This window comes from Odocoileus virginianus, unplaced genomic scaffold (genome assembly GCF_023699985.2).
Source record: "Odocoileus virginianus isolate 20LAN1187 ecotype Illinois unplaced genomic scaffold, Ovbor_1.2 Unplaced_Contig_28, whole genome shotgun sequence".
Lineage (NCBI taxonomy): Eukaryota > Metazoa > Chordata > Mammalia > Artiodactyla > Cervidae > Odocoileus > Odocoileus virginianus.
In genome coordinates, this window is record NW_027224345.1 from 971,229 (window position 1) to 995,070 (window position 23,842).

Genomic DNA, 23,842 nt, shown 5'->3' on the forward strand with positions numbered 1-23,842 from the left:
TTCTTGATGAGTCTGGCTAAAGCTTGTCAATTTTGTTTATCTTCTCAAAGAACCAGCTTTTAGTTTCATTGATCTTTGCTATTGCTTCTTTCATTTCTATTTCATTTATTTCTGCTCTGATCTTTATGATTTCTTTTCTTCTACTAATTTTAGGGTTTGTTTGTTCTTTTCCTAACTGCTTTAGGTGTAAGGGTAGATTATTTGATGTTACTTTGTTTTTATGAGGTAGGCTTGTATTGCTATAAACTTCCCTTTTAGCACTGCTTTTACTGCATCCCACAGGTTTTAAGTTGTCATGTTTTTGTTGTCTTTTATTTCTAGGCATTTTTTAATTTCCTTTTTGGTTTCTTCATTGACCTCTTGGCTATTTAGAAGCATATTACTTAGCCTTCATGTGTTTGTATTTTTACATTTTCCCCCTTGTAATTGATATCTAATCTTATAACATTGTAGTGAGAAAAAATGCTTGATACAATTTTCTTAAATTTACCAAGGCTTTATTTGTGACCCAAGATGTGATCTATCCTGCAGAGTGTTTCAAATGCACCTGAGAAAAATGTATATTCTGCCGTTTTTGGATGGAATGTCCATAGATATCAGTTAGTTCTATCTTGTTCAGTGTGTCATTTAAAGCTTGCATTTCCTTATTAATTTTGTCTTAATGATCTGTCCATTGGTGTGAGTGGGGTGTTAAAGTCCCCCACTATTATTGTGTTACTGTTGATTTCCCCTTTTATGGCTGTTAGCATTTGCTGTATGTATCAAGGTGTTCCTATGCTGGATTCATATATATTTGTAATTGTTGTATCTTATTCTTAGATTGATCCCTTGATCATTATGTCTTATCTTTCCTCATCTCTTGTTATGGTCTTTATTTTAAAGTCTACTTAATCTGATATGAGTAATGCTACTGTTGCTTTGATTTCCATTTGCATGGAATATCTTTTTCCAACCCCTCACTTTCAGTCTGTACATGCCCTTGGGGTCTGAAGTGGGTCTCTTTTAGACAGCATACCTAGGGGTCTTGCTTTTGTATCCATTCAGCCAATCTGTGTCTTTTGTTGGAGCATTTAATCCATTTACATTTAAGGTAATTATTGATATGTATGATCCTATTACCATTTACTTTATTGTTTTGGGTTTGTTTTTGTAGGTCTTTTCTTTCTCTTGTGTTTCCTGTCTAGAGAAGTTCCTTTAGCATTTGTTGTAGAGCTGGTTTGGTGGTTGTAAATTCTTTTAACTTTTGCTTATTTGTTAAGTTTTTCATTTCTTCATCAAATATGAATGAGATCCTTGCTGGGTAGGATAACCTTGGTTGTAGGTTTTTTCCTTTCATCATTTTAAGTATATATTGCCACTCACTCTGGCCTGCAGAGTTTCTGCTGAAAGATTGTTAACCTTATGGGGATCCCCTTGTATGTTACTTGTTGCTTTTCTGTTGCTCCTTTATATATTTTCTTTGTGTTTGATTTTATTAGTTTGGTTAATATGTGTCTTGGTATGATTCTTTTTGGGTTTATCCTATATGGGACCCTCTGGGTTTCCTGGACTTGGCTGGCTATGTCCTTTCTCATGCTAGGGAAGTTCCAACTATAATCTCCTCAAATATTCTCTCATATCCCTTCTTTTTCTCTTCTTCTTCTGGGACCCCTATAATTTGGATGTTGGTGTGCTTAATGTCCAAGAGGTCTCTGAGACTGTCCCCATTTCTTTTCATTCTTCTTTCTGTATTTCGCTATTTCAGTTATTTCCACGATTCTATATTCCAACTCAGTTCTTCTTCTGCTTCAGTTATTCTGCTATTGGTTCACTCTAGTGTATTTTTTATTTCAGTTATTATGTTGTTAATGGTTGATTTTCTGTTCTTTATTTCTTCTATGCTTTTGCTAAATGTTTCTTGTATCTTCTCAATTCATGCCTCCATTCTATTTATCTGTGCTTCCATCTTATTTTTGAAGTTTTGAGTCATCTGAACTATCATTACTATGAATTCTTTTTCATGTAGACTGCCTATTTTCTCTTCATTTGTTTGATTTGGTGTTCCTTGATCTGCTGCGTGTTTCTCTGTCTTTTCATTGTGTTTAATTTTCTGTGTTTGAGGTCTCCTTTACGTAGGCTGAAAGATCATAGTTCCTCTTACTTGTGGAGCCCGCTCCCATTGTGTGGGTTTGGACCAGTGCTTTGTGAAGGTTTCTTGGAGGGGAGGGCTGGTTCCTGTGTTCTGGTGGGTAGAGCTTGATGTTGTCCCTGTAAAGGGCAGTTTTGTGCCCAGAGATGTGTTATGGAATTTGGTATGATTTTGGGCAGCCTGTCTGCTAATGGGTAGGGTTGTGTTGTTTTGCTAGTTGTTTGGTGTGGAATGTCTGGTGCTGGAGCTTGCTGGCCTTTGGGTGGGGCCAGATCTTAGTGTTGTGATGCAGGCCTTTGGGAGAGCTTTCACTGATTAGTATTCCATGGGGTTGGGAGTTCTCTGGTGGCCCAACATCCTGGACTTGGGTCTCCTACCTCAGAAATTCAGGCCTGATCCCTTGCTGGAGCAGGAAGACTTCACAAGCCACAGAACACAGAAGGGATAAAGAAAGAAAGAAATAGCAGAAAAGATAAAACCAACCTACAAACAAAAAAGAACAGATAGACAAAACCCCAAGACAAATGGTAAAAGCAACATTAATCAGACAGGAACACACAAAGAAACTCACAAACTCACACTCACAAAAAGAAAACAAACAAAAGAGTAAAGAGAGGAACCAGAAAAGAAGAGAGCAATCAAACCAATAAATGAATCCATAAATGAAAACAAAGACTAAAAACTAGAGTAGCAAAAATGCAAAACCAAAAACATGGAAAAAACACAATATAATGAAAAGATGTAGAAATAAGAAAAAATAAAATAAAATGAATTAAAAAAATAAAACATTAAAAACGGAAAAAGTAAGTAAAAAATAAAAAGTAAAGGATTAATAAAAAGGAACAATGATAGAACTAATGAAAAAAATATATGTATACATATATATAAGTAGAGAGAGAGATAGTAAGAACATTACTCTGTGATGTCAGTTGTCCTTACCACCCAATGTGATCCAGTCCATCTGCCTACTCAAGAAATCCTCCAATATTTCTAGGAAGGTCTCTGGGCCTGCAGTGGTCACTGTGGGGTCAGGTCCTACTTAAATCTGGCCTTATTCCAGCTTGTTCTTGCTTCCAAAGTCCCCAAAAGCCCACAGTCTCAAGTTAATTGCAGAGATTTAATCCACTGCACCTGCTGCTGCAGGAATGAATTCCTTCCTCTTCTTTGGTCACATAGTCCCTGGTGCTCTGCTTTGGTTTTGGCCCTGCCTTTGCTTGTAGGCTACCCCCCAGAGTCTTTCCTACCCAGACAAGAAAAGGCAAAGGCCCTTGTCTATTAAAGCTCACTTGCTCAGTCAGGCTGGGGAGAGAGAGGGGTATGGGATGAACATATTGGGATGAACCACAATTGGGATGAACAGGGAGTGCCTATGGTGGTAGAGATCGGCTGGATGTTGCTACATTCTGAGGCAGGTCATGTGCTCCCCCAGCAGAACTGGCCCCAGGCTGTGGGTCCCTAGGAAAAGCCAAGCTGCATAGGCTCCCAGGAAGTTGTGAGTAGTGACCTGTGCCTGTTATTAGCTTGGCAGTTGATGCGGCAGACATCATGCCTACCTCTGGGGTCGCAGACCCCAGCCCTGTCTTGCCCCTCACCTCTGGCACTAATGCCAGCCATGGTGGTGGCAGGTCTGTAGGCGTGGCCCACCTCTGACGTCTCAGATTGCAGCTGGCTCATCCCACCTATGGCACTCATGAAGGCAGGGTCCTGCAGTGTGGGAGCTTGTAGAGTTAGAGGTTCTGTTCCCTGCAACAACGATCAAGTCTTGCATCTCTGGCAGACCCAGGCTTTTCACTGTACTCATTCAGCTGTGTCATACTAGCCACCTCAGAGTATCTTCATGGCAGTCAACCTCAGTCCTCTCTCTGGGGTCTGACCCCTGAACCTCAGCACCCAGCCCCCAATTGCTGCAGTGGGCATGCAAACAACTTCTTGGCTGGGAAGTGTTGGCCAGCACTGATCTCTGGGCCAAATTCTCTGTTTTGTCTTCCACGAACTTGTTTTTGTGCTTTCCTCTGAGGTTCTGAAGCTCCCCCTGACCCTGCCCATGAAGGGGTTTCTGAGTGTACAAAATCTTCCTCCTTCACAGCTCCCTCCCTGAGGTGCAGGACCCGTCCAATTTTCTTTGTCTCTTTATTTTCCTATTGCCTTTTTCCTGTTTATGTGGAGTCTAGCTTGCCTTTTGGGAAGTCTGAGGTCTTCCACCAGGCTTCAGCAGGTGTTCTATAGGTGTTCCAGATGTAGATATATTGTTGATGTATTTGTGGGGAGGAAGATGATCTCCATGTCTTACTCTTCTGATATCTTCACCCTCTCCTCTGAAAACATTATTTGACAATCAATAGTTAGACAATCATCCATATAAACTGTTTGTACATTTTTGAAAGTGGTGACAGGTAAATAGGTAACCCTTGCATAGAAGTTATTTGGTGAATCTTTATCTTCATTGCATTTTCTGGACAACTGCACATGGATATGGTATTAGACATTCCTTATTCCTCTGGTCAAGACAACTTTTGTTGAGCCTAGTGTCAGTGCATACATCTGGAGTTCCCATCTCCTTCATGGCAAATTTCCAGCTTTCTTTTGAGTGCCTGAGGGGCATGCTTCCTGAAACCCACTCCATGAATGTGCTAGTGAATGCTGATAGTGTTTTCTCTGGTCACCACCTTTTGATGGTGGATCGGCCCTTCTTCTCACCACCCTTCTTTGTAGGAGCCATTCTTCTGGGCTTGGGTTGGGAAGCTCTTTTCCTATGTTTTAAATAATCTTTTCTTTTCCTCAGTTGACGTTCAAGGGCTGTTTATGCTTTGTGGTTATTACCCTTTTCTCCGTCATATGAATGGCAAATACTTCACCTACTTTATTATTTGTCTTTCAGCCTCAACCACACTTTGGTTTTGTATAAAATGTTTAGGAAAAAAAGATTTAGATTTTCATGTTTTAAAATTTGTCAGTTTTTCCTTTTTGTGTGTTGCAAAGTATAGCCTTCTTCAGTCCAAAATCTCAAAAACATTCTACCATACTTTCTTCTAATACTTTTATAGTTTTTTCTTGTTGCTTAGCTTTTTAATCTAGTAAGAGCTTAATTTTGGATAAAATGTAAGGTACAAGGATAACTGAATGATTTTCTCAAATGTATTTATTTATATTTTTGCCTCTATTTGGATTGCTATCTTTATCACTACTGTAATGAAAATGAATCTATTTTCTCTCATTATTTTTAGTTTTTTAAAGATCCAATTATTCTCGTACACTTTCTCTTCCATATGCAATATAGATTTAACTTGTTCATAAAAATTTGTCTCTGTATTTTAATTTGGAATTCACTGAATTGATAGATTAATTAATTACTTAATTTTTTGGGTGCTGTTAGAAAAAAATTTTTAATTGGAAGATAATTGTTTTACAATGTTGCGGATTAATTTAATAAGAATTGACATCTTCTAAAAAAAGGATAGATATCTTTTCAATAGTAACTATTTCCATCTAGCAACATGGTATGTCTCACTAGTAATTAAAATCTTCTTTTATGCTTTTCACTAGCTTTATAATTTTTTACATAATTTTATGCATATTTCTTATTAAGCTTATTCTTATATTATTTACTTATTCAGAAAATTTGTCAATTTTTTCTAGATTTATAAAATTGTACTTGATATTCTTTTATAATTTTTAAAGCCTCTTCCATTTGTTTCTGTACCCCCTTTCTCATTCTTAATATAATTTTACTATTAATGTTTTTCTCATTATTCTGAAGTCTACTTTATTAGATATTAATATGGCCACTTCTAATTTTTTTATAATTAATTCTACATGGTATATTTTCCATTATTTTTATTCTAGTCTACCTATATTGTTACATATGAAGTGAATATCATGGAGACAGCATATATGTGGGTCACTTTTAAATCTACTCTGTCAATCTCAGTCTTTTAATGGGTGTATTTAGGCTATTTACAGTTAATATAATTACTGATGTTAGGAATAAGTATGCCATTTTTACTTATTGTTTTTTTTTTGTTCCTCCGTTCTATTTTCTTCTTTCTGCCTTCTAAAACAAAAGAACTTAATTTTGATTTATCTATACTGTTTTTACCTTATCTCCTTGTACAGACTTCTATTGTAGCTCAGCTGGTAAAGAATCTGCCTGCATTGTGGGAGACCTGGGTTCAACCCTTGGGTTGGGAAGATCCCCTGGAGAAGGGAAAGCCTACACAGTCCAGTATGCTGGACTGGAGAATTCCATGGACGATAGAGTTGGACATGACTGAGCGGCTTTCATTTTCACTTTCATAGACTTCTTAGTGGTTACTCCAGGTATTAAATAATATATAAAAACATCAGTTCAGTTCAGCTGCTCAGTCATGTCTGACTCTTTGTGACCCCATGGACTGCAGCACACCAGGCTTCCCTGTCCATCACCAACTCCCAGAGTCTACCCAAACTCATGTCCATTGAGTTGGTGATGCCATCCAACCATCTCATCCTCTGTCATCCCCTTCTCCTCCCGCCTTCAATCTTTCCCAGCATCAGGGTCTTTTCACAATGAGTCAGTTCTTCCCATCAGGTGGCCAAAGTATTGGAGTTTCAGCTTCAGCATCAGTCTTTCCAATGAATATTCAGGACTGATTTCCTTTAGGATGGACCAGTTGGATCTCCTTGCTGTCCAAGGGACTCTCAAGAGCCTTCTCAACACCACAGTTCAAAAGCATCAATTCTTCGGTGCTCAGATTTCTTTATAGTCCAACTCACATCCATATATGACTATTGGAAAAACCAATGCTTTGAATAGATGGACATTTGCTGGCAAAGTAATGTCTCTGCTTTTTAATATGCTGCCAAGGTTGGTCAGAACTTTTCTTCCAAGGAGCAGGTGTCTTTTAATTTCATGGCTGCAGTCACCATCTGCAGTGATTTTGGAGCCCCCCACAATAAAATCTCTCACTGTTTCCATTGTTTCCCCATCTATTTGCCATGAAGTGATGGGGCCGGATGCCATGATCTTTGTTTTTTGAATGTTGAGTTTTAAGACAGCTTTTTCACTCTCCTCTTTCACTTTCATCAAGAGGCTCTTTAGAGACACAGATGTATAGAACAGTCTTTTGGACTCTGTGGGAGAGGGTGAGGGTGGGATGATTTGGGAGAATGGCATTGAAACATGTATATTATCATATGTGAAATGGATCGCCAGTCCAGGTTCGATGCATGAGACAGGGTGCTCAGGGCTGGTGCACTGGGTTGACCCAGAGGGATGGGATGGGGAGGGAGGTAGGAGAGGGGCTCAGGATGGGGAACACAGGTACACCCGTGGTGGATTCATGTCAATGTATGGCAAAACCACTATAATATTGTAAAGTAATTAGCCTCCAATTAAAATAAACAAATTTATATTAAAAAATTAAACATAAAAAAGAGGCTCTTTAGTTCTTCTTCATTTTCTGCCATAAGGGTGGTGTTATCTGCATATCTGAGGTTATTGATATTTCTCCCGGCAATCTTGATTCCAGCTTGTGCTTCATCCAGTCCAGCATTTCTCATGATGTACTCTGCATATAAGTTAAATAAGCAGGGTGACAATATACAGCTTTGACATACTCCTTTCCCGATTTGGAACCAGTCTGTTGTTCCATGTCCAGTTCTAACTGTTGCTTCTTGACCTGCATACAGATTTCTCAGGAGGCAGGTCAGGTGGTCTGGTATTCCCATCTCTTTCAGAATTTTCCACATTTATTGTGATCCATACAGTCAAAGGCTTTGGCATAGTCAATAAAGCAGAAGTAGATGCTTTTCTGGAACTCTCTTGCTTTTTCATGATCCAACAGATGTTAGCAATTTGATCTCTGGTTCCTTTGCCTTTTCTAAATCCAACTTGAACATCTGGAATTTCACAGTTCACGTACTGTTGAAGTTTGGCTTGGAGAATTTTGATCATTACTTTGCCAGTGTGTGAGATGAGTGCAATTGTGTCTTGAATATTCTTTGGCATTGCCTTTCTTTGGGATTGGAATGAAAACTGACCTTTTCCAGTCCTGTGGCCACTGCTGACGTTTTCCAAATTTGCTGGCATATTGAGTGCAGCACTTTCACAGCATCATCTTTTAGGATTTGAAATAGCTCAACTGGAATTCCATCATCTCCACTAGCTTTGTTCATAGTGATGCTTCCTAACACCTCACTTGACTTTGTATTCCAGGATGTCTGGCTCTAGGTAAGTGATCACACCATCGTGATTATCTGGGTCATGAAGATCTTTTTTGTACAGTTCTTCTGTGTATTCTTGCCACCTCTTCTTAATATCTTCTGCTTCTGTTAGGTCCATACCATTTCTGTCCTTTATTGTGCCCATCTTTGCATGAAATGTTCCCTTGGTATCTCTAATTTTCTTGAAAAGAACTAAAGTCTTTCCCATACTATTGTTTTCCTCTATTTCTTTGCACTGATCACCTAGGAAGTCTTTCTTATCTCTCCTTGCTATTCTTTGGAACTCTGCATTCAAATGGGTATATCTTTTCTTTTCTCCTTTGCCTTTCACTTCTCTTCTTTTCACATAGCTATTTGTAAGGCCTCCTCAGACAACCATTTTGCCTTTTTGCATTTCTTTTTCTTGGGGATGGTCTTGATCACTGCCTCCTGTACAATGTCACGAACCTCCATCCACAGTTCTTCAGGCACTCTGTCTATCAGATCTAATCCCTTGAATCTATTTGTCACTTTCACTGTATAATCATAAGGGATTTGATTTAGGTCATACCTGAATGGTCTAGTGGTTTTCCCTACTTTCTTCAATTTAAGTCTGAATTTGGCAATAAGGAATTCATGATCTGAGCCACAGTCAGCTCCCTGTCTTATTTTTGCTGACTGTATAGAGCTTCTGCATCTTTGGCTGCAAAGAATATAATCAATCTGATGTTGGTACTGACCATCTGGTGATGCCCATGTGTAGTCTTCTCTTCTGTTGTTGGAAGAGAATGTTTGCTATGACCAGTGCATTCTCCTGGCAAAACTCTGTTAGCCTTTGTCCTGCTTCATTCTGTACTCCAAGGACAAATTATGCCTGTTACTCCAGGTATTTCTTGACTTCCTACTTTTGCATTCCAGTCCCCTATAATGAAAAGAACATCTTTTTGGGGTGTTAATTCTAGAAGGTCTTGTAGGTCTTCATAGAACCGTTCAACTTCAGCTTCTTCAGCATTACTGGTCAGGGCATAGACTTGGATTACTGTGATATTGAATGGTTTGCCTTGGAAACAAACAGAGATCATTCTGTTGTTTTTGAGATTGCACCCAAGTACTGCATTTTGGACTCTTTTGTTGACTATGAGGGCTACTCCATTTCTTCTAAGGGATTCTTGCCCACAGTAGTAGATATAATGGTCATCTGAGTTAAATTCACCCATTCCAGTCCATTTTAGTTTGCTGATTCCTAAAATGTTGATGTTCACTCTTGCCATCTCCTGTTTGACCACTTCCAATTTGCCTTGATTTGTGGACCTAACATTCCAGGTTCCTATGCAATATTGCTCTTTATAGCATTGGACTTTACTTCCATCACCCAGTCACATCCACAACTGGGTGTTGTTTTTGCTTTGGCTCTGTCTCTTCATTCTTTCTGGAGTTAGTTCTCCACTGATCTCCAGTAGCATATTGGGTACCTACCGACCTGGGGAGTTCTTCTTTCAGCATCCTATTTTTTTGGTGTTTCATACTGTTTATAGGGTTCTCAAGACAAGAATACTGAAGTGGTTTGCCATTCCCTTCTCCAGTGGACCACATTTTGTCAGAACTCTCCACCATGACCCGTCTGTCTTGGGTGGCGCTACACGGCATGGCTCATAGTTCATTGAGTTAGACAAGGCTTTGGTCCATGTGATCAGATTGGTTAGTTTTCTGTGATTGTGGTTTTCATTCAAATATACATTATATATGTATACACAAACAGATTATATATATATATCTATATCACTACTAGTATAAACATTTTACTAGTTAAAATGATGTGTAAAATTTTTTTTCCTTTTCAGTCCCTTACCTCCCCCAATCTATAATTGCATTAGAGCCTGGCACTCTGTGACAATCTATAGGGGTTGAATGGGGGGGGGGGGAAGGGAAGTTTAAGAGGGAAGGGATTTATATATATATATATATATATATATATAGTTATTGATATATATATAAAATCAGGGAGATATATATATATAATTATGACTGATTTGTGTTGATGTACAGCAGAGAGCACCACAACACTGTAAACCAATTATTCTCCAAAAAAATAAGTGAAAAGAAGAAATGGAAAAAATATATAATTTCATTGAAGATCTCCTCTACAACTCTGAGAACCACATCAGTGTTATATTTTTTTGCTTCAAATGCCAAACATAATTTAGAAAACTGAAGGGGATAAATTTTATTGTATTTATCTGTATTCTTACTCTTTCCACTGTTCTTTGTCTTGCTTGATATTCCAATATTTTATCTTGTATTATTTCCTTTTCATTTCAAGAACTTCCTTTAAGCCTTTCTTTTAAAGCAGATCCCCTTCAAACAAATTCATTTAGTTTTGTTTCACCCGAGAGTGTCTATTTTTCCCCTTTTTTCTTCAAGTACATTTTTATTGGATACAGAATTCTTGGTTTATAATTCTTTTCTTTAAGCAGTTGAAAAAATATTATGTCAGTTTCCTCTGTTCTCCAGGGTTTTTGGTGAAATCTGCTGTCATTCTAATTGTTTTTCCATATAGGTGAGGTATCATTTGTCTTACTGTTTTCCAGTTTTTTTCTTTTTCTTTAATTTTCAGGAGTTTGATCATTATGTTTTGGCATGGATTTCTTTGAGTTTATACTGTTTGGGACTCTCTCAGCTTTTTGAATTTGCAGGTTTATGCCTTTTGCATTTTTTTCAGCCATTATTAGCTGGGATACTTTTTTTCAGCCTTATAGTCTTTTTCTTCTCCTTCTGGAACTCATAACATGAATGTTAGGTCTTTCATAATATGAATGTTAGTCCTATATGTCTCTGAGGCTCTGTTACATTTCTTCAGTTTATTTTCACTCTTGTTCACTTCTGTCTTTAAGTTCAGCTTATTCATTCTTCTACTGAGCCTATCCAGTGAGCTTTTCATTTCAGTTTTAGTTTTCAGTTCTAAAACTTACATTTGGTTCTTTATCTCTTTAATTTCTTTACTGAGCATTTCTAGTTCTTTGCTGAGACTTTCTACTTTCAGGTTTAAAGTGTGGTTATAATTGCTTGGTTGGAGAAGGAAATGGCAACCCACTCTAGTATTCTTGCCTGGAGAATCCCATGGACAGAGAAACCTGGAGGGTTACAGTCCATAGGGTCGCAAGAGTCAGATATAACTTAGTGAGTAACCACCACCACCAATTGCTTGGTAAATTTTTTTATGATGACTGCCTTAAAGTCTTTTTCATAATTCTAACATCTTTGTCATATTGGTATTGGTGTCTGTTGATCATCTTTTCTCGTTGAAGTTGAGATTTTCCTGGGCATTGGTATGAATGACTTTCTATTGTATTCTGGAAGTTTGGGGTATCATATTATGAGACTCTGGATCTTACTGAATCTTCAGATTCAGCATTGCCTTGTTACTGCTAGGTGGGTGTGGAAGAGGTTCCTCTACTGTTCACTAATGATGAAAGTCTAAGTTCCCCACGAGTACATCTCAGATACGATCCTTAAGGAGGGAGGTGTGCCTCTTCACAGTTGTGTGAAGGCAATAGTCTAGGTTCTCCACCTAGCCTTGCTGACACTGATGGGAATGGGGCTGTAGTATTTTTGCGTGTCATTAGATGGATTAGAACATTTAATTGTCTAGAAGCTTTGTGCCTGGCTAGGCTGCCCTTTTCCTGTTCCTTGGGCTAAAGGGAGAAGGTTTTTCCTGGACCTTTTAAAATTTGTACCCATTTGTGTTTCTGGGATGATAACTTCTCCAGCACCCAATCCACAATATATGAGGCAGAAGGAAAACCCAGGAAATTCACTATTGTGTCATTTCTTAAGTTCAAAGTCTTCCTTCTTTTTTCCAGCTTTCTGAGTCTGCTTATGTTTGTGTTATAGTAATGTCCTGAATTTTAGCTATACTTAGCAGGAAGAATAGGGAAAAGTGAGTCTATTCCTTTTCGTCTGGAAATAGAACTTTTTTTTCCAAAGTGAAAATATTCAAGAATATGAAAATTTCTAAATATTACTTTGACCAAATCTTGAGTTTTGATAAGTAGTGGTACCATTTTTCATTTTAAAACACTATATAATTTTAAATTGGATTTCCTCTTTAATTGGAGAATTATTTGCAAAAATTTTAATTCATTCATGATCAGGTTTTTTAGAAATTATTTTTTTTAATTAGTTTTACGCCATATGTCTGGCAAAATCATTTATATTATTTATACTTTAAAAAATATACATTAAAAAAATAAACATTCTTTGTATATTTTGATTTCTGGATTTCTTTCTGTTTCATATAAATGCAGAGTTTAATTTTCTATATCTTTAATTATTTTTGTGTAGTTGATCTGTGACATTATGATTCATTTAGTTCAGTCCAGTCGCACAGTCGTGTCCAACTCTTTGCGACCCCATGGACCACAGCATGCCAGGTCTCCCTGTCCATCAACTCCTGGAGCTTACTCAAACTCATGCCCATTGAGTCGGTGATGCCATCCAACTATCTCATCCTTTGTTATCCCCTTATCCTCCCACCTTCAATCTTTCCTAGCATCAGGGTCTTTTCAAATGAGTCAGTTCGTCCCATCAGGTGGCCAAAGTATTGGAATTTTGGCTTCAACATCAGTCCTTCCAATGAATGTTCAGGACTGATTTCCCTTAGGATGGACTGACTGGATCTCCTTGCAGTCCAAGGGACTCTCAAGAGCCTCTCCAACACCACAGTTCAAAAGCATCAATTCTTCAGCGCTCAGCTTTCTTTATAGTTCAACTCTCACATCCATACATGACTACTGGAAAACCATAGCCTTGACTAGACAGACCTTTGTTGGCAAAGTAATGTCTCTGCTTTTTAATATGCTGTCTAGGTTGGTTCATAACTTTTCTTCCAAGGAGTAAGTGTCTTTTAATTTCATGGCTGCAATCACCATCTGCAGTGATTTTGGAGGCCAAGAAAATAAAGTCTGCCACTGTTTCCACTGTTTCTCCATCTATTTGCCATGAAGTGATAGGACTGGATGCCATGAATTTTGTTTTCTGAATGTTGAGCTTTAAGCCAGCTTTTTCACTCTCCTCTTTCACTGTCATTCTTCTTTGCTTTCTGCCATAAGGGTGGTATCATTTGCATATCTGAGGTTATTGATATTTCTCTCAGCAATCTTGATTCCAGCTTGTGCTTCATCCAGTTCAGCATTTCTCATGATGTACTCTGCATATAAGTTAAATAAGCAGGGTGACAATATACAGCCTTGGCCTACTCTTTTTCCTATTTGGAACCAGTCTGTTGTTCCATGTCCAGTTCTAACTGTTGTTTCCTGACCTGCATACAGATTTCTCAAGAGGAAGGTCAGGTGGTCTTGTATTCCCATCTCTTTCAGAATTTTCCACAGTTTATTGTGATCTGCACAGTCAAATAGTTTGGCATAGTCAATAAAGCAGAAGTAGATGCTTTTCTGGAACTCTCTTGCTTTTTCAGTGATCCAACAGATGTTAGCAATTTGATCTCTGGTTCCTCTGCCTTTTCTAAAACCAGCTTGAACATCTGGAAATTCACAGTTCACGTACTGTTGAAGCCTGGCTTGGAGAATTTTGAGTATTACTTTACTAGTGTGTGAGATGAGTGCAATTGTGCAGTAGTTTGAGCATTCTTTGGCATTGCCTTTCTTTGGGATTGGAATGAAAACTGACCTTTTCCAGTCCTGTGGCCACTGCTGAGCTTTCCAAATTTGCTGGTATATTGAGTGCAGCACTTTTACAGCATCATCTTTAGGATTTGAAATAGCTCAGATGCAATTCCGTCACCTCCACTAGCTTTGCTCATAGTGATGCTTCGTAAGGCCCACTTGACTTCACATTCCCGGATGTCTGGCTCTAGGTGAGTGATCACCATCGTGATTATCTGGGTCATGAAGATCTTTTTTGTACATTTCTTCTGTGTATTCTTGCCACCTCTTCTTAATATCTTCTGCTTCTGTTAGGTCCATACCATTTCTGTCCTTTATTGAGCCCATCTTTGCATGAAATGTTCCCTTGGTATCTCTAGTTTTCTTGAAGACATCTCTAGTCTTTCCCATTCTATTGTTCTCCTCTATTTCTTTGCATTGATCACTGAGGAAAGCTTTCTTATCTCTCCTTGCTATTCTTTGGAACTCTGCATTCAAATGAGTATATCTTTCCTTTTCTCCTTTGCTTTTTGCTTCTCTTTTTTTCACAGCTATTTGTAAGGCCTCCTCAGACAGCCATTTTGCTTTTTTTGCATTTCTTTTTCTTGGGGATGATCTTGCTCCCTGTCTCCTGTACAATGTCATTAACCTCCATCTATAATTCATCAAGCACTCTATCAGGTCTTATCCCTTAAACCTATTTCTCACTTCCACTGTATAATCATAAGAGATTTGATTTAGGTCATACCTGAATGGTCTAGTGGACATTATGATAGAGATATGTTATAGTTTCCCACTATGACTGTAAAATGGATTTATCATATTGTCATTAAGTTTTCCTAAATATCTGCTTTATATATTTCACTGATATTCTTCAGTAGATAAAAATTTATAAATGTTCTACTGTCTTCATGTGCTATAACTCTTATCAATATAAAATATCCTTCCTATCCCATTTCCTGACTTGCATCTTGAATTCTATTTGCTATTTTTTATATTAATATTGCCATCATTGCTTTTTTTTGTTAGCATTTACATGATATATTTTTGCCTTCTTTTTTTTTCTGTTTTTCTGTAAAGTTTTATTTTAGAGATAGCTTTCGTAAGGTTTCTTAAGTAGCATCTAGCTAGATTTTGCTTTTACCTATCCTAGGAATTTTTGTCTTTAATAAGAGGATTTAATTCACATTTTAATGTGATCACTAAATATGTTCATTCCCATTTCATCAGCACAAAATTTTCCCTGATAAAAATACATAGCTACTGTATTAGTAATGTGTATTTTGAAGACAGACAGACCTGGTTTGAGGCCTGACTCTGTTGCTTACTAGCTTCATGAGTATACAAAGAGTCACCTTCTTCATCTATAAAATAGAGGCTATTAACAGTACCTACCTGAATAGGGTTGTTGTAGAGATTTCAAAATGATGCATTGAAAGCACTTAGATCAGTGCCTGATACAGAGAGAGTGCTAAATAAACATTGCAGTTATTATTGCTATTGATAATTCTGTTTTTGTTGTGTGATCACATACCAAATGTCAAAACTGTGATTTAAATTTAGATTTTAGTTATATTCTTCTTTCCAAACTATGGCTGTTTATGTCATCCACAACTATTGGCATTTCAATTTTGAAATCTCTTTGTCACTACAAATTCAACATGTCCCTTTACAACTGGCATCTTTCTTCAGAAGTTCTCTGCTTTTATCGATGCAGCATTATTTAGCTAGTCTCTAAATGTTGGCATTATCTTGATTCATATCTCACATCTAGTTAGTCAACACCTGACTTTCATATCTAGTCAGTCAACACCTGACTTATAAGGTGTTGATTAAAATGACTCTTGTGGGTTTCCCTGGTGGCTCAGTGGTAAAGAATCTGCCTGCCAGTGCAGAAGACACAGGTTCAATCCCTGGTCTGGGAAGATCCCACATGCCACAGAGCAACTAAGCCCGTGTGCCACAACTATCAAGCCTGTGCTCTAGAGCCCAGAAACCTCAAGTATTGAGCCCATGTGTTGCAGCTACTGAAGCCCATGTGCCTAGAGCCCGTGCTTTGCAACAAGAGAAGCCACCACAATGAGAAGCCCACACACCACAACTAGAGAGTAGCCCCTGCTCACTGCAACTAGAGAAAAGCCCACACAGCAACAAAGACCCAGCACAGCCAAAAATAAATAGCATTATAAAAAATAAAATGATTCATCTCCACCTTTCCCATTCAATTTTTATTATCATCAGCCCAGTGTATCTTCTCATCACCTCATACCTGGATTAGTTTCCTTGATATCAGATTCTCCTAACAACAATAAAAATTGTCACTAAATAAATATTCCTTAAACATCACTTACATCATATTGCTCCTTGCTCAAAAATTTTAAATAGCTTCAGACTTCTGAGACAATTTATTTTAAATTTCCCTGCTTATTTTTGGTCAGTTCAGTCACTTAGTCATGTCCGACTCTTTGCGAGCCCATGGACTGCAGCACACCAGGCTTCCCTGTCTATCACCAACTCCCAGAGCTTACTCAAACTCATGTCCATTGAGTTGGTGATGCCATCCAACCATCTCATCCTCTGTTGTCCCCTTCTCCTGCCTTCAATCTTTCCCAGCATCAGGGTCTTTTCCAATGAGTCAGTTCTTCACATCAGGTGGCCAAAGTGTTTGAGTTCATCTTCAACATCAGTCCTTCCAACTAATATTTAGGACTGATTTCCTTTAGGATGGACTGGTTGGATCTCCTTGCTGTCTAAGGGACTCTCAGGAGTCTTCTCCAACAGCACAGTTCAAAAGCATCAATTCTTCAGTGCTCAGCTTTCTTTATGATCCAATTCTCACATCCATACATGACTACTGGAAAAACCAAGGGCTTTGACTATACAGACCTTTGTCGGCAAAGTAATATCTCTGCTTTTTAATATGTTGTCTAGGTTTGTCATAGCTTTTCTTCCAAGGAGCAAGCATCTTTTAATTTCATGGCTGCAGTCACCATCTGCAGTGATTTTGGAGCCCAAGAAAATAAAGTCTGTCACTGTTTCCATTGTTTCCCCATCTATTTGCCATGAAGTGATGGGACCAGATGCCATGATCTTAGTTTTTTGAATGTTGAGTTTTAAGCTGGCTTTTTCACTCTCCTCTTTCACTTTCATCAAGAGGCTCTTTAATTCCTCTTCACTTTCTTCCATAAGGGTGGTGTCATCTGCATATCTGAGGTTCTTGATATTTTTCCCTGCAATCTTGATTCCAGCTGGTGCTTCGTCCCGGCAGGCATTTCACATGATGTACTCTGCATATAAGCTAAATAAGCAGCATGACAATATACAGCCTTGTGCTCCTTTCCCAATTTGGAACCAGTCCATGTCCATGTCCATGGAACCAGACCAGTTCCATGTCCGGTTCTAACTGTTGCTTCTTGACCTGCATACAGATTTTTCAGGAGGCAGGTCAGGTGGTCTGGTATTCCCATCTCTTTAAGGTCTTCATAATCTAACCCTACCTTACTTGCCCAATTTTGTTGATACTTATATTCCAACATGGGCTTCCCTTGTGACTCAGCTGGTAAATAATCCACCTGCAATGCAGGAGACCTGGGTTCAATCCCTGGGTTGGAAAGATCCCCTGGAGAAGGGAAAGGCTACCCACTCTAATATTCTGGCCTGGAGAATTCCATGGACTGTATAGTCCATGGGGTTGTAAAGAGTCGGACACAACTGAATGACTTTCACTTCACATACTCTAACATGCAAGGTCCTCTCTATTCATCTTGGCTTCTTCACTGTCCACTCACCAGTCAAGTGCATCCCTGCCTCTCAGCTTCACCCATGGTATTTTTTTTCCCCTCACCTGAAGTGCCTTTCCTTCTTTTCTCCTTCCATATGAATACCATGCATCCCAAAAAGCCTGAATAAGTCCCACCTAGTAAATAAATTTCATTAGCAATGTGATCACTGTCACTATAAAATACTAATCTAATGGTTTTGTAATTCTTTATATACTGTCTTGAATTGTTTTCTATTATTTTTGTGAATTAGCTTTGCCTATCCAATTAGACTTTATACTTTCTGAAGACAGTTCTGCAAACACAGTAGTTATTAAATGGGTATTTGATAATTGTCTTATATAAAGAAGAAAGACTACCCTACTTCCTCACCTCCAGTGCTTTTGAAGCACTTTAGAGATGTGATCAAAATCCTTAAGTCTGCCTGGACTTTGAATGATTTATGACAAAGGATTCTTCTCTGATGGAAAGAAATCCTATGTACTTTGGCAGTACAAACAGGCTTTTGGAAGCAATAGAAGGGATACAGAAAGGAAACAGTGCTTCATTATTGGCTCTAGTCTTTCAGGAACTGAGAGAACAATAAACCTCTCACTTAGTTTCAAGTAAGCAATGTCAGGAAGCCCAGCTAATAAAGAAAAGATAAACTGAAAGCCTTTTTACTTTTCTCTGCTAGATTTATTTCTTCAGTTAGACAAGCCTTGGAAAGAGAAGTCTGGGAATTTATAAAGTCTTGATGCTCCACTTGAGTGAGATTGTCTTTAAAATGAGTTTTATTAATAAAGTTTCTGTAAACTGGCCTAGAAACCAATTATCTAAAGTAGCCCCAAACAAATTCTTTTATTACATATCTTGAATTATGGCTCTCAAACCACCTGAAATATTCTTGTGAATTGGTTTTTTGTTACATATTTATTCAAAATCATAAACTCCATAAGAGTAGAAACCTCATCTACCTTATTCACCCCATGTATGTCTAGTGCTTTGAAAAGTGCCTGGTACAAAACAGAAGCTTAATAAACTGCTGAAAGAATAAATGACAAAAAGTAGCTTTCCAGTGACTGATTTTGAAGGGCTAATCACACAACTTATTCCAAAAATACACTCATTCCTTGCCTCATACAACCTTACCAAGCATGCTGTGTGAGATGGGGAAGGTGATGGTGGGCTGGCCTGTCATTCTCCAGCGGCTACAGAGATAGGAGAGGTCTGTTCTAAGCATTTCCACTATCATCTTGTTGTCTAGAGCCAGGTAGAATTGTTGCTGGTCTATAAACTAAGAGAAAGAAAAATAATAGTTTAGAATAATTAATCTCATAACTATCAAATAATATTTTAAAATACTCATATATTCATAAAGGTATATAAGATATCACAGAGGCAACAATACCTCCAAATTTAATGCCTAATTCTCCCCAAAGTATCTGGTGTCCTATTAGTACATATAGTTGTCTTGGACATTTTTAGTGTGCTATAGTTAACAAAGTGTTTTCAAGTACATGATTTTATTTAATTCTAACAACCCAGTGAGGGCTTTTCTCCTTTTTAATAGACAAAAAGTAAGGCCAGGAGACACTGCGTAGATTAGTAAAGTTATATGACTAGCAAACGGCAAAATCAGAGATAGAATCTCTGGTCCATTATTCTTTCATCTGTACTTCAGTGCACTATTTCAGATGTAAGATAACAAATGGGGAACTTAATCCTTCTTTCCAGAAAATAGTTTCTACTCCTATACACATACATAATAAGGCTTGCTACTGTAATATGGGTAATAAACATCATGCTAATAAATAATGTATCTCATGGCTAAAATAGTACTAACATTTTTGTTTAGAGGAGGATATGAAAAATTTCTAAGCATGTAAAAAGGGCCCATCTCAAAAAAGAAATAGAAGATCTAATTTGGTAGCTGAATATTACCAAAAAAGACTATATTTTGTTTATAAAGGATACAGTATTATATTTAATCTTTAATAAAGAGCACTCACTGCTTCTGCAATACCAAGGTCTACTCTCGGTAGCCACAGTCACTTGGCATAGCTCTTTGCTGCAACATCAATTCAGTCCAACTCAACAAATATTTACTAAGCTTAATATGTACAAGGTCCCATGGAACTCTGACACTTCTCCTAACTCCAGTAAATGCTTTATTTCTATAGTGTTTCTCTTTTATTTTCATTCATCTCAATGTACACCAAAGCTTATTCCACCCACCTGTGGAGTGAAGGTAAAGATAGTTTTCCGAATGTCATAGAGTTTTGAAGTTCCAAGGACACCCATGTGTCTGTAGGGTCTTCCACTGAGTTTCATTCTACTGTTGCATCCTGATACAGAATTGAGAAATGGTCAAGATATTTTCAGTGCACAAATCCTACCAGCAAACATTTTTTGCATTAGTTTATGCTTCCTTATTGAACAAAATAAGTTCTGTGTCTCAAAGTTAATGTCCATGTCATGTACAGGGCCATACTAAGCACCATGGGTTTTCCAAGAGAAAGAATAGGCAGTTATCTGTGTTCTTAAGACAAATTATGCTCTTATAAAAAAAGTCAAATCATCTACATGAGATAAGAATGCATATAAAAATTAATAGTTCTATGAATGATAGAATGCTATTACCAATATTCATACATTGAATTTCCTTAAAGCTCATGAAAAGTACAAAAGCTATTCTGATTATCAGACTTAACAGTATAAACTATGCTTCAAGAAAGCTGAACAAAAATCTCATCAGTTTAAAGATGGCAAACTAAACTGGAAAAAGTGAAATAAGAGTGCATCTTGATCTCCTTTAATACTGACACATTTTATTCAATGGGACAACACATTCTAACTAAATAAATCAAGATATTTTAATATTCTTATATCTGATAAGAAATTTTGTGGACCCTTAGAGTAAAATTTACTTTGCAGAGAAGCTATTTTGAAAACTGGAAAAAGGGGGAAGACTTAAACTATCAGCTACAAAAGTAAGGCACAATTTTAATGAAAATATAAATATACACATTGTGTGTCTCAATATCTTGTATGTGTATATATACACATATGCATGTGTGTACACACACTGTGCACATTCACACACACATCCACCTTATTTCCTTGAGTATAAGATGTCGGTTTTTTTTGAATAGTTTAGCATTCTGAAATTAGAATATATCTGATAATTGATGTCTATGTTAAATGCAGTTGAATTTCTTTTTGTCTTTCAAAAGGCAATTATAATATCAATAACTCTTATAATGAGGAAATATTTCATTTATTCACACACACTTTTTCCTTTTATAACAAAGGACAGCATGATACACATTGCTCTCAAACCCTTTTTTTCCCAGAATATATATTAAATATCCTTTCATATCAGTACTAACAGAATTAGTACCTCTTTTTTGGGGGGTGGGGGCTGTAATCCATTTTTCTTAGGGATTTCATTTTTGTTTCCTCTTTATCCTACATATGATACCTAACAAATATGCCACTTTTTTAGTGTTGCTTCACTCTTAGGGACAGAACCAGAAAGCTATTAACACTTTTGGCCATATTCCAGGGTCTATTCTATAAAGCACACATTTTACCTGAGATTGATATCACATGCAGGTTTATCTACTGTTCCTTCCATTTTGCTTCTTTTTATTGTATTATGGTAAAATATACATAAAATTTACCATTTTAACTGTTCAGTGGCATTAAATACATTTGCAGTGTTGTACAACTATCACTTCCACCCATCTCTAGAAATTTTTCATTTTCCCAAACTGAAACTATAACCATTAAATAATAACTCCCCAGGCTCCCCTCCTCCCAGTCCCTGGCAATCACCATTCTTTCTGTCTCAATGAATTTGCTTACTCTAGATACCTCATATATGTAGAGTCATACAATATTCTTTTGTGACTGGCCTATTCCACTTAGAATAATGTCTGAAGGTTCATCCATTTTATAGTGTCAGAGTTTTATCCTTTTTTAAGGCTGAATAATACTCCACTGTATGCATATAACACATTTTGTTTATCTTTTCATCCGTCAATGGATGCTAGGTTCTTTTTTTTTCAAAATTTCTTATAGTATAATATATATGAAGTTAAACACATGAACCTTGAATATAAAATCTGATGAATTTTTACACAGAAACACACAACCCAAATCAGGGTATGGAACACTACTAGCCATGCATTAGCCTCTTCTGTGCCCCTTCCTAGGTATTAATATCCTACAGGCCTCAAAGTTAACCACCATTAAAACTTCAAATACAAGTAAGTACGATTTGTCCATTTTTGAGCTCTATACTAATAGCATCATACATTATCTAGTTTGTATCTGGTTTCTTTCATTCAACATTGTGTCTATAAGATTCATTCATATTGTTGTACTTAGAATTAGTTCATTCTTTTTCATTGCTATATACATGCAATGTATGAATGCATCATTATTTATCCATTCACTTGTTGACAGACATTTGAATTTTTCCTCCAGTTTTTTGATATTATTTAAAATTCCTATGAACATTCTTGCTGTGTGGAAATTCCCAAAGATCACTGCTAGGTTTGGTGATTCACAGGACTCAGCATCAGTTCAGTTCAGTCACTCAGTTGTGTCCAACTCTTTGCAACCCAATGGACTGCAGCACACCAGGCTTCCCTGTCCATCACCAACTCCCGGAGCTTGCTCAAACTCATGTCCATCGAGTTGGTGATGCCATCCAACCATCTCATCCTCTGTTGTCCCCTTCTCCTCCTGCCTTCAATCTTTCCCAGCATCAGGGTTTTTTCCAATGAGTCAGTTCTTCGTATCAGGTGGCCAAAGTATTGGAGTTTCAGCTTCAGCATCAGTCCTTCCAATGAATATTCAGGACTGATTTCCTTTAGGATTGACTGGTTTGATTTCCCTGCAGTCCAAGGGACTCTCAAGAGTTTCTCCAACGCAACAGTTCAAAACCACCAATGCTTCGGCACTCAGCTTTCTTTATAGTCCAACTCTTCCATCCATACATGACTACTGGAAAAACCATAGCTTTGACTAGATGGACTTTTGTTTGCAAAGGACTCAGCATAGATCTATACTAATGGTAAGGTTTATTACAGCAAAGGGATACAAAGCAAAATCAGCAAAGAAAAAAGGTGCATGGTCAAAGTCCAGAGGAAACCAGGCACAAGCTTGTAAGCGTCCTCTTCCTAGTGGAGTTGCGCAGCACATGTTTATTTTCTCCAGCATCATATTTTGACAAAATGTATGAAATGTCTACTAAGGAAGCTCATTAGAGACTCAATGTCCAGTGTTTATTTTTATTAGGGGCTGGTAGCATAGGCACCCTCTGCCTAGCATGTACCAAAATTCCAGACTCCACCTTCTGGTCTCTTGGCCAAGGTGTCTTTTTCATAAGGACTCAACACAGCAGAGTGAGACCAACCTGCCATATTGTCCTCAGTTATGTCTTTAGGGGTCTTATACTGAGCAGATAAAACAAATCCATCACCATAAACAAGTACCTTCAAAAGCCAGATGGTTTCATCCTTAAGTTTCCATTAAATTTTTTTTTAAACTGGCTTGAAGCATCAATCCAGGCACAACACAAGCCTGGTCAGTAAACTGAAGCTGACCTGAATGCCTTTCAGAGCTGAGGCAGTGCCGGGATAGTCAAGGCTCACTGACAAGTACAATGCCAGAGGGCACATGCAGTATCATTGGACAAAAATAGTTTATAATCATTAGGGCATCCCAAGCAGGACATACATTAATTAGGCAGTTTAGGTTAACAGAATCCCTAATGTGACTGACCTCCTACTGTGAGGCTTCCCGCCTTAGTGCTTCCAATCCAGTCCAAAAAATTCAGTTCAGAATTTGGTTTCAATGGGACTGTTTTCTGAAGGTAGCTGGATCCAAACAATTTGTTTTTTCAGGGCACCAGTTCATCTGCCTTGCAAGTGTGGATTACATGTGGAGGTGCTGAGTGGAAGGTAGAGGAGCTGGAGCCATCCCCTGCTGTCTCATTAGTTAGCTCTGTCAGATCTGACTCTGGGATTAGCAGTCAATTTGAATTCAAAGTACTCTCAGCAGCAGGGGAGACACCACATGCTTTTATTAAGGAGAAGAGGAAA

General features: G+C 37.7%; 1 protein-coding gene and 1 pseudogene across 5 annotated transcripts in view; both read right to left on the reverse strand.

Annotated features, from left to right (window-relative positions):
* PHKA1 (phosphorylase kinase regulatory subunit alpha 1) overlaps nt 1-23,842 on the reverse strand; it is a 155,685-nt gene that overhangs the window by 50,934 nt on the left and 80,909 nt on the right. For all 5 annotated transcript variants that reach the window (XM_020871664.2, XM_020871662.2, XM_020871661.2 and 2 more), the window contains exons 15-16: nt 19,965-20,074; nt 18,879-19,023 (exon numbers count right to left, since the gene is read on the reverse strand). In XM_020871664.2, the coding sequence (XP_020727323.1) occupies nt 18,879-19,023; nt 19,965-20,074 (255 nt within the window). The remainder of the gene's footprint in view (nt 1-18,878; nt 19,024-19,964; nt 20,075-23,842) is intronic.
* LOC110123594 (large ribosomal subunit protein eL31-like) lies at nt 130-6,537 on the reverse strand (annotated as a pseudogene).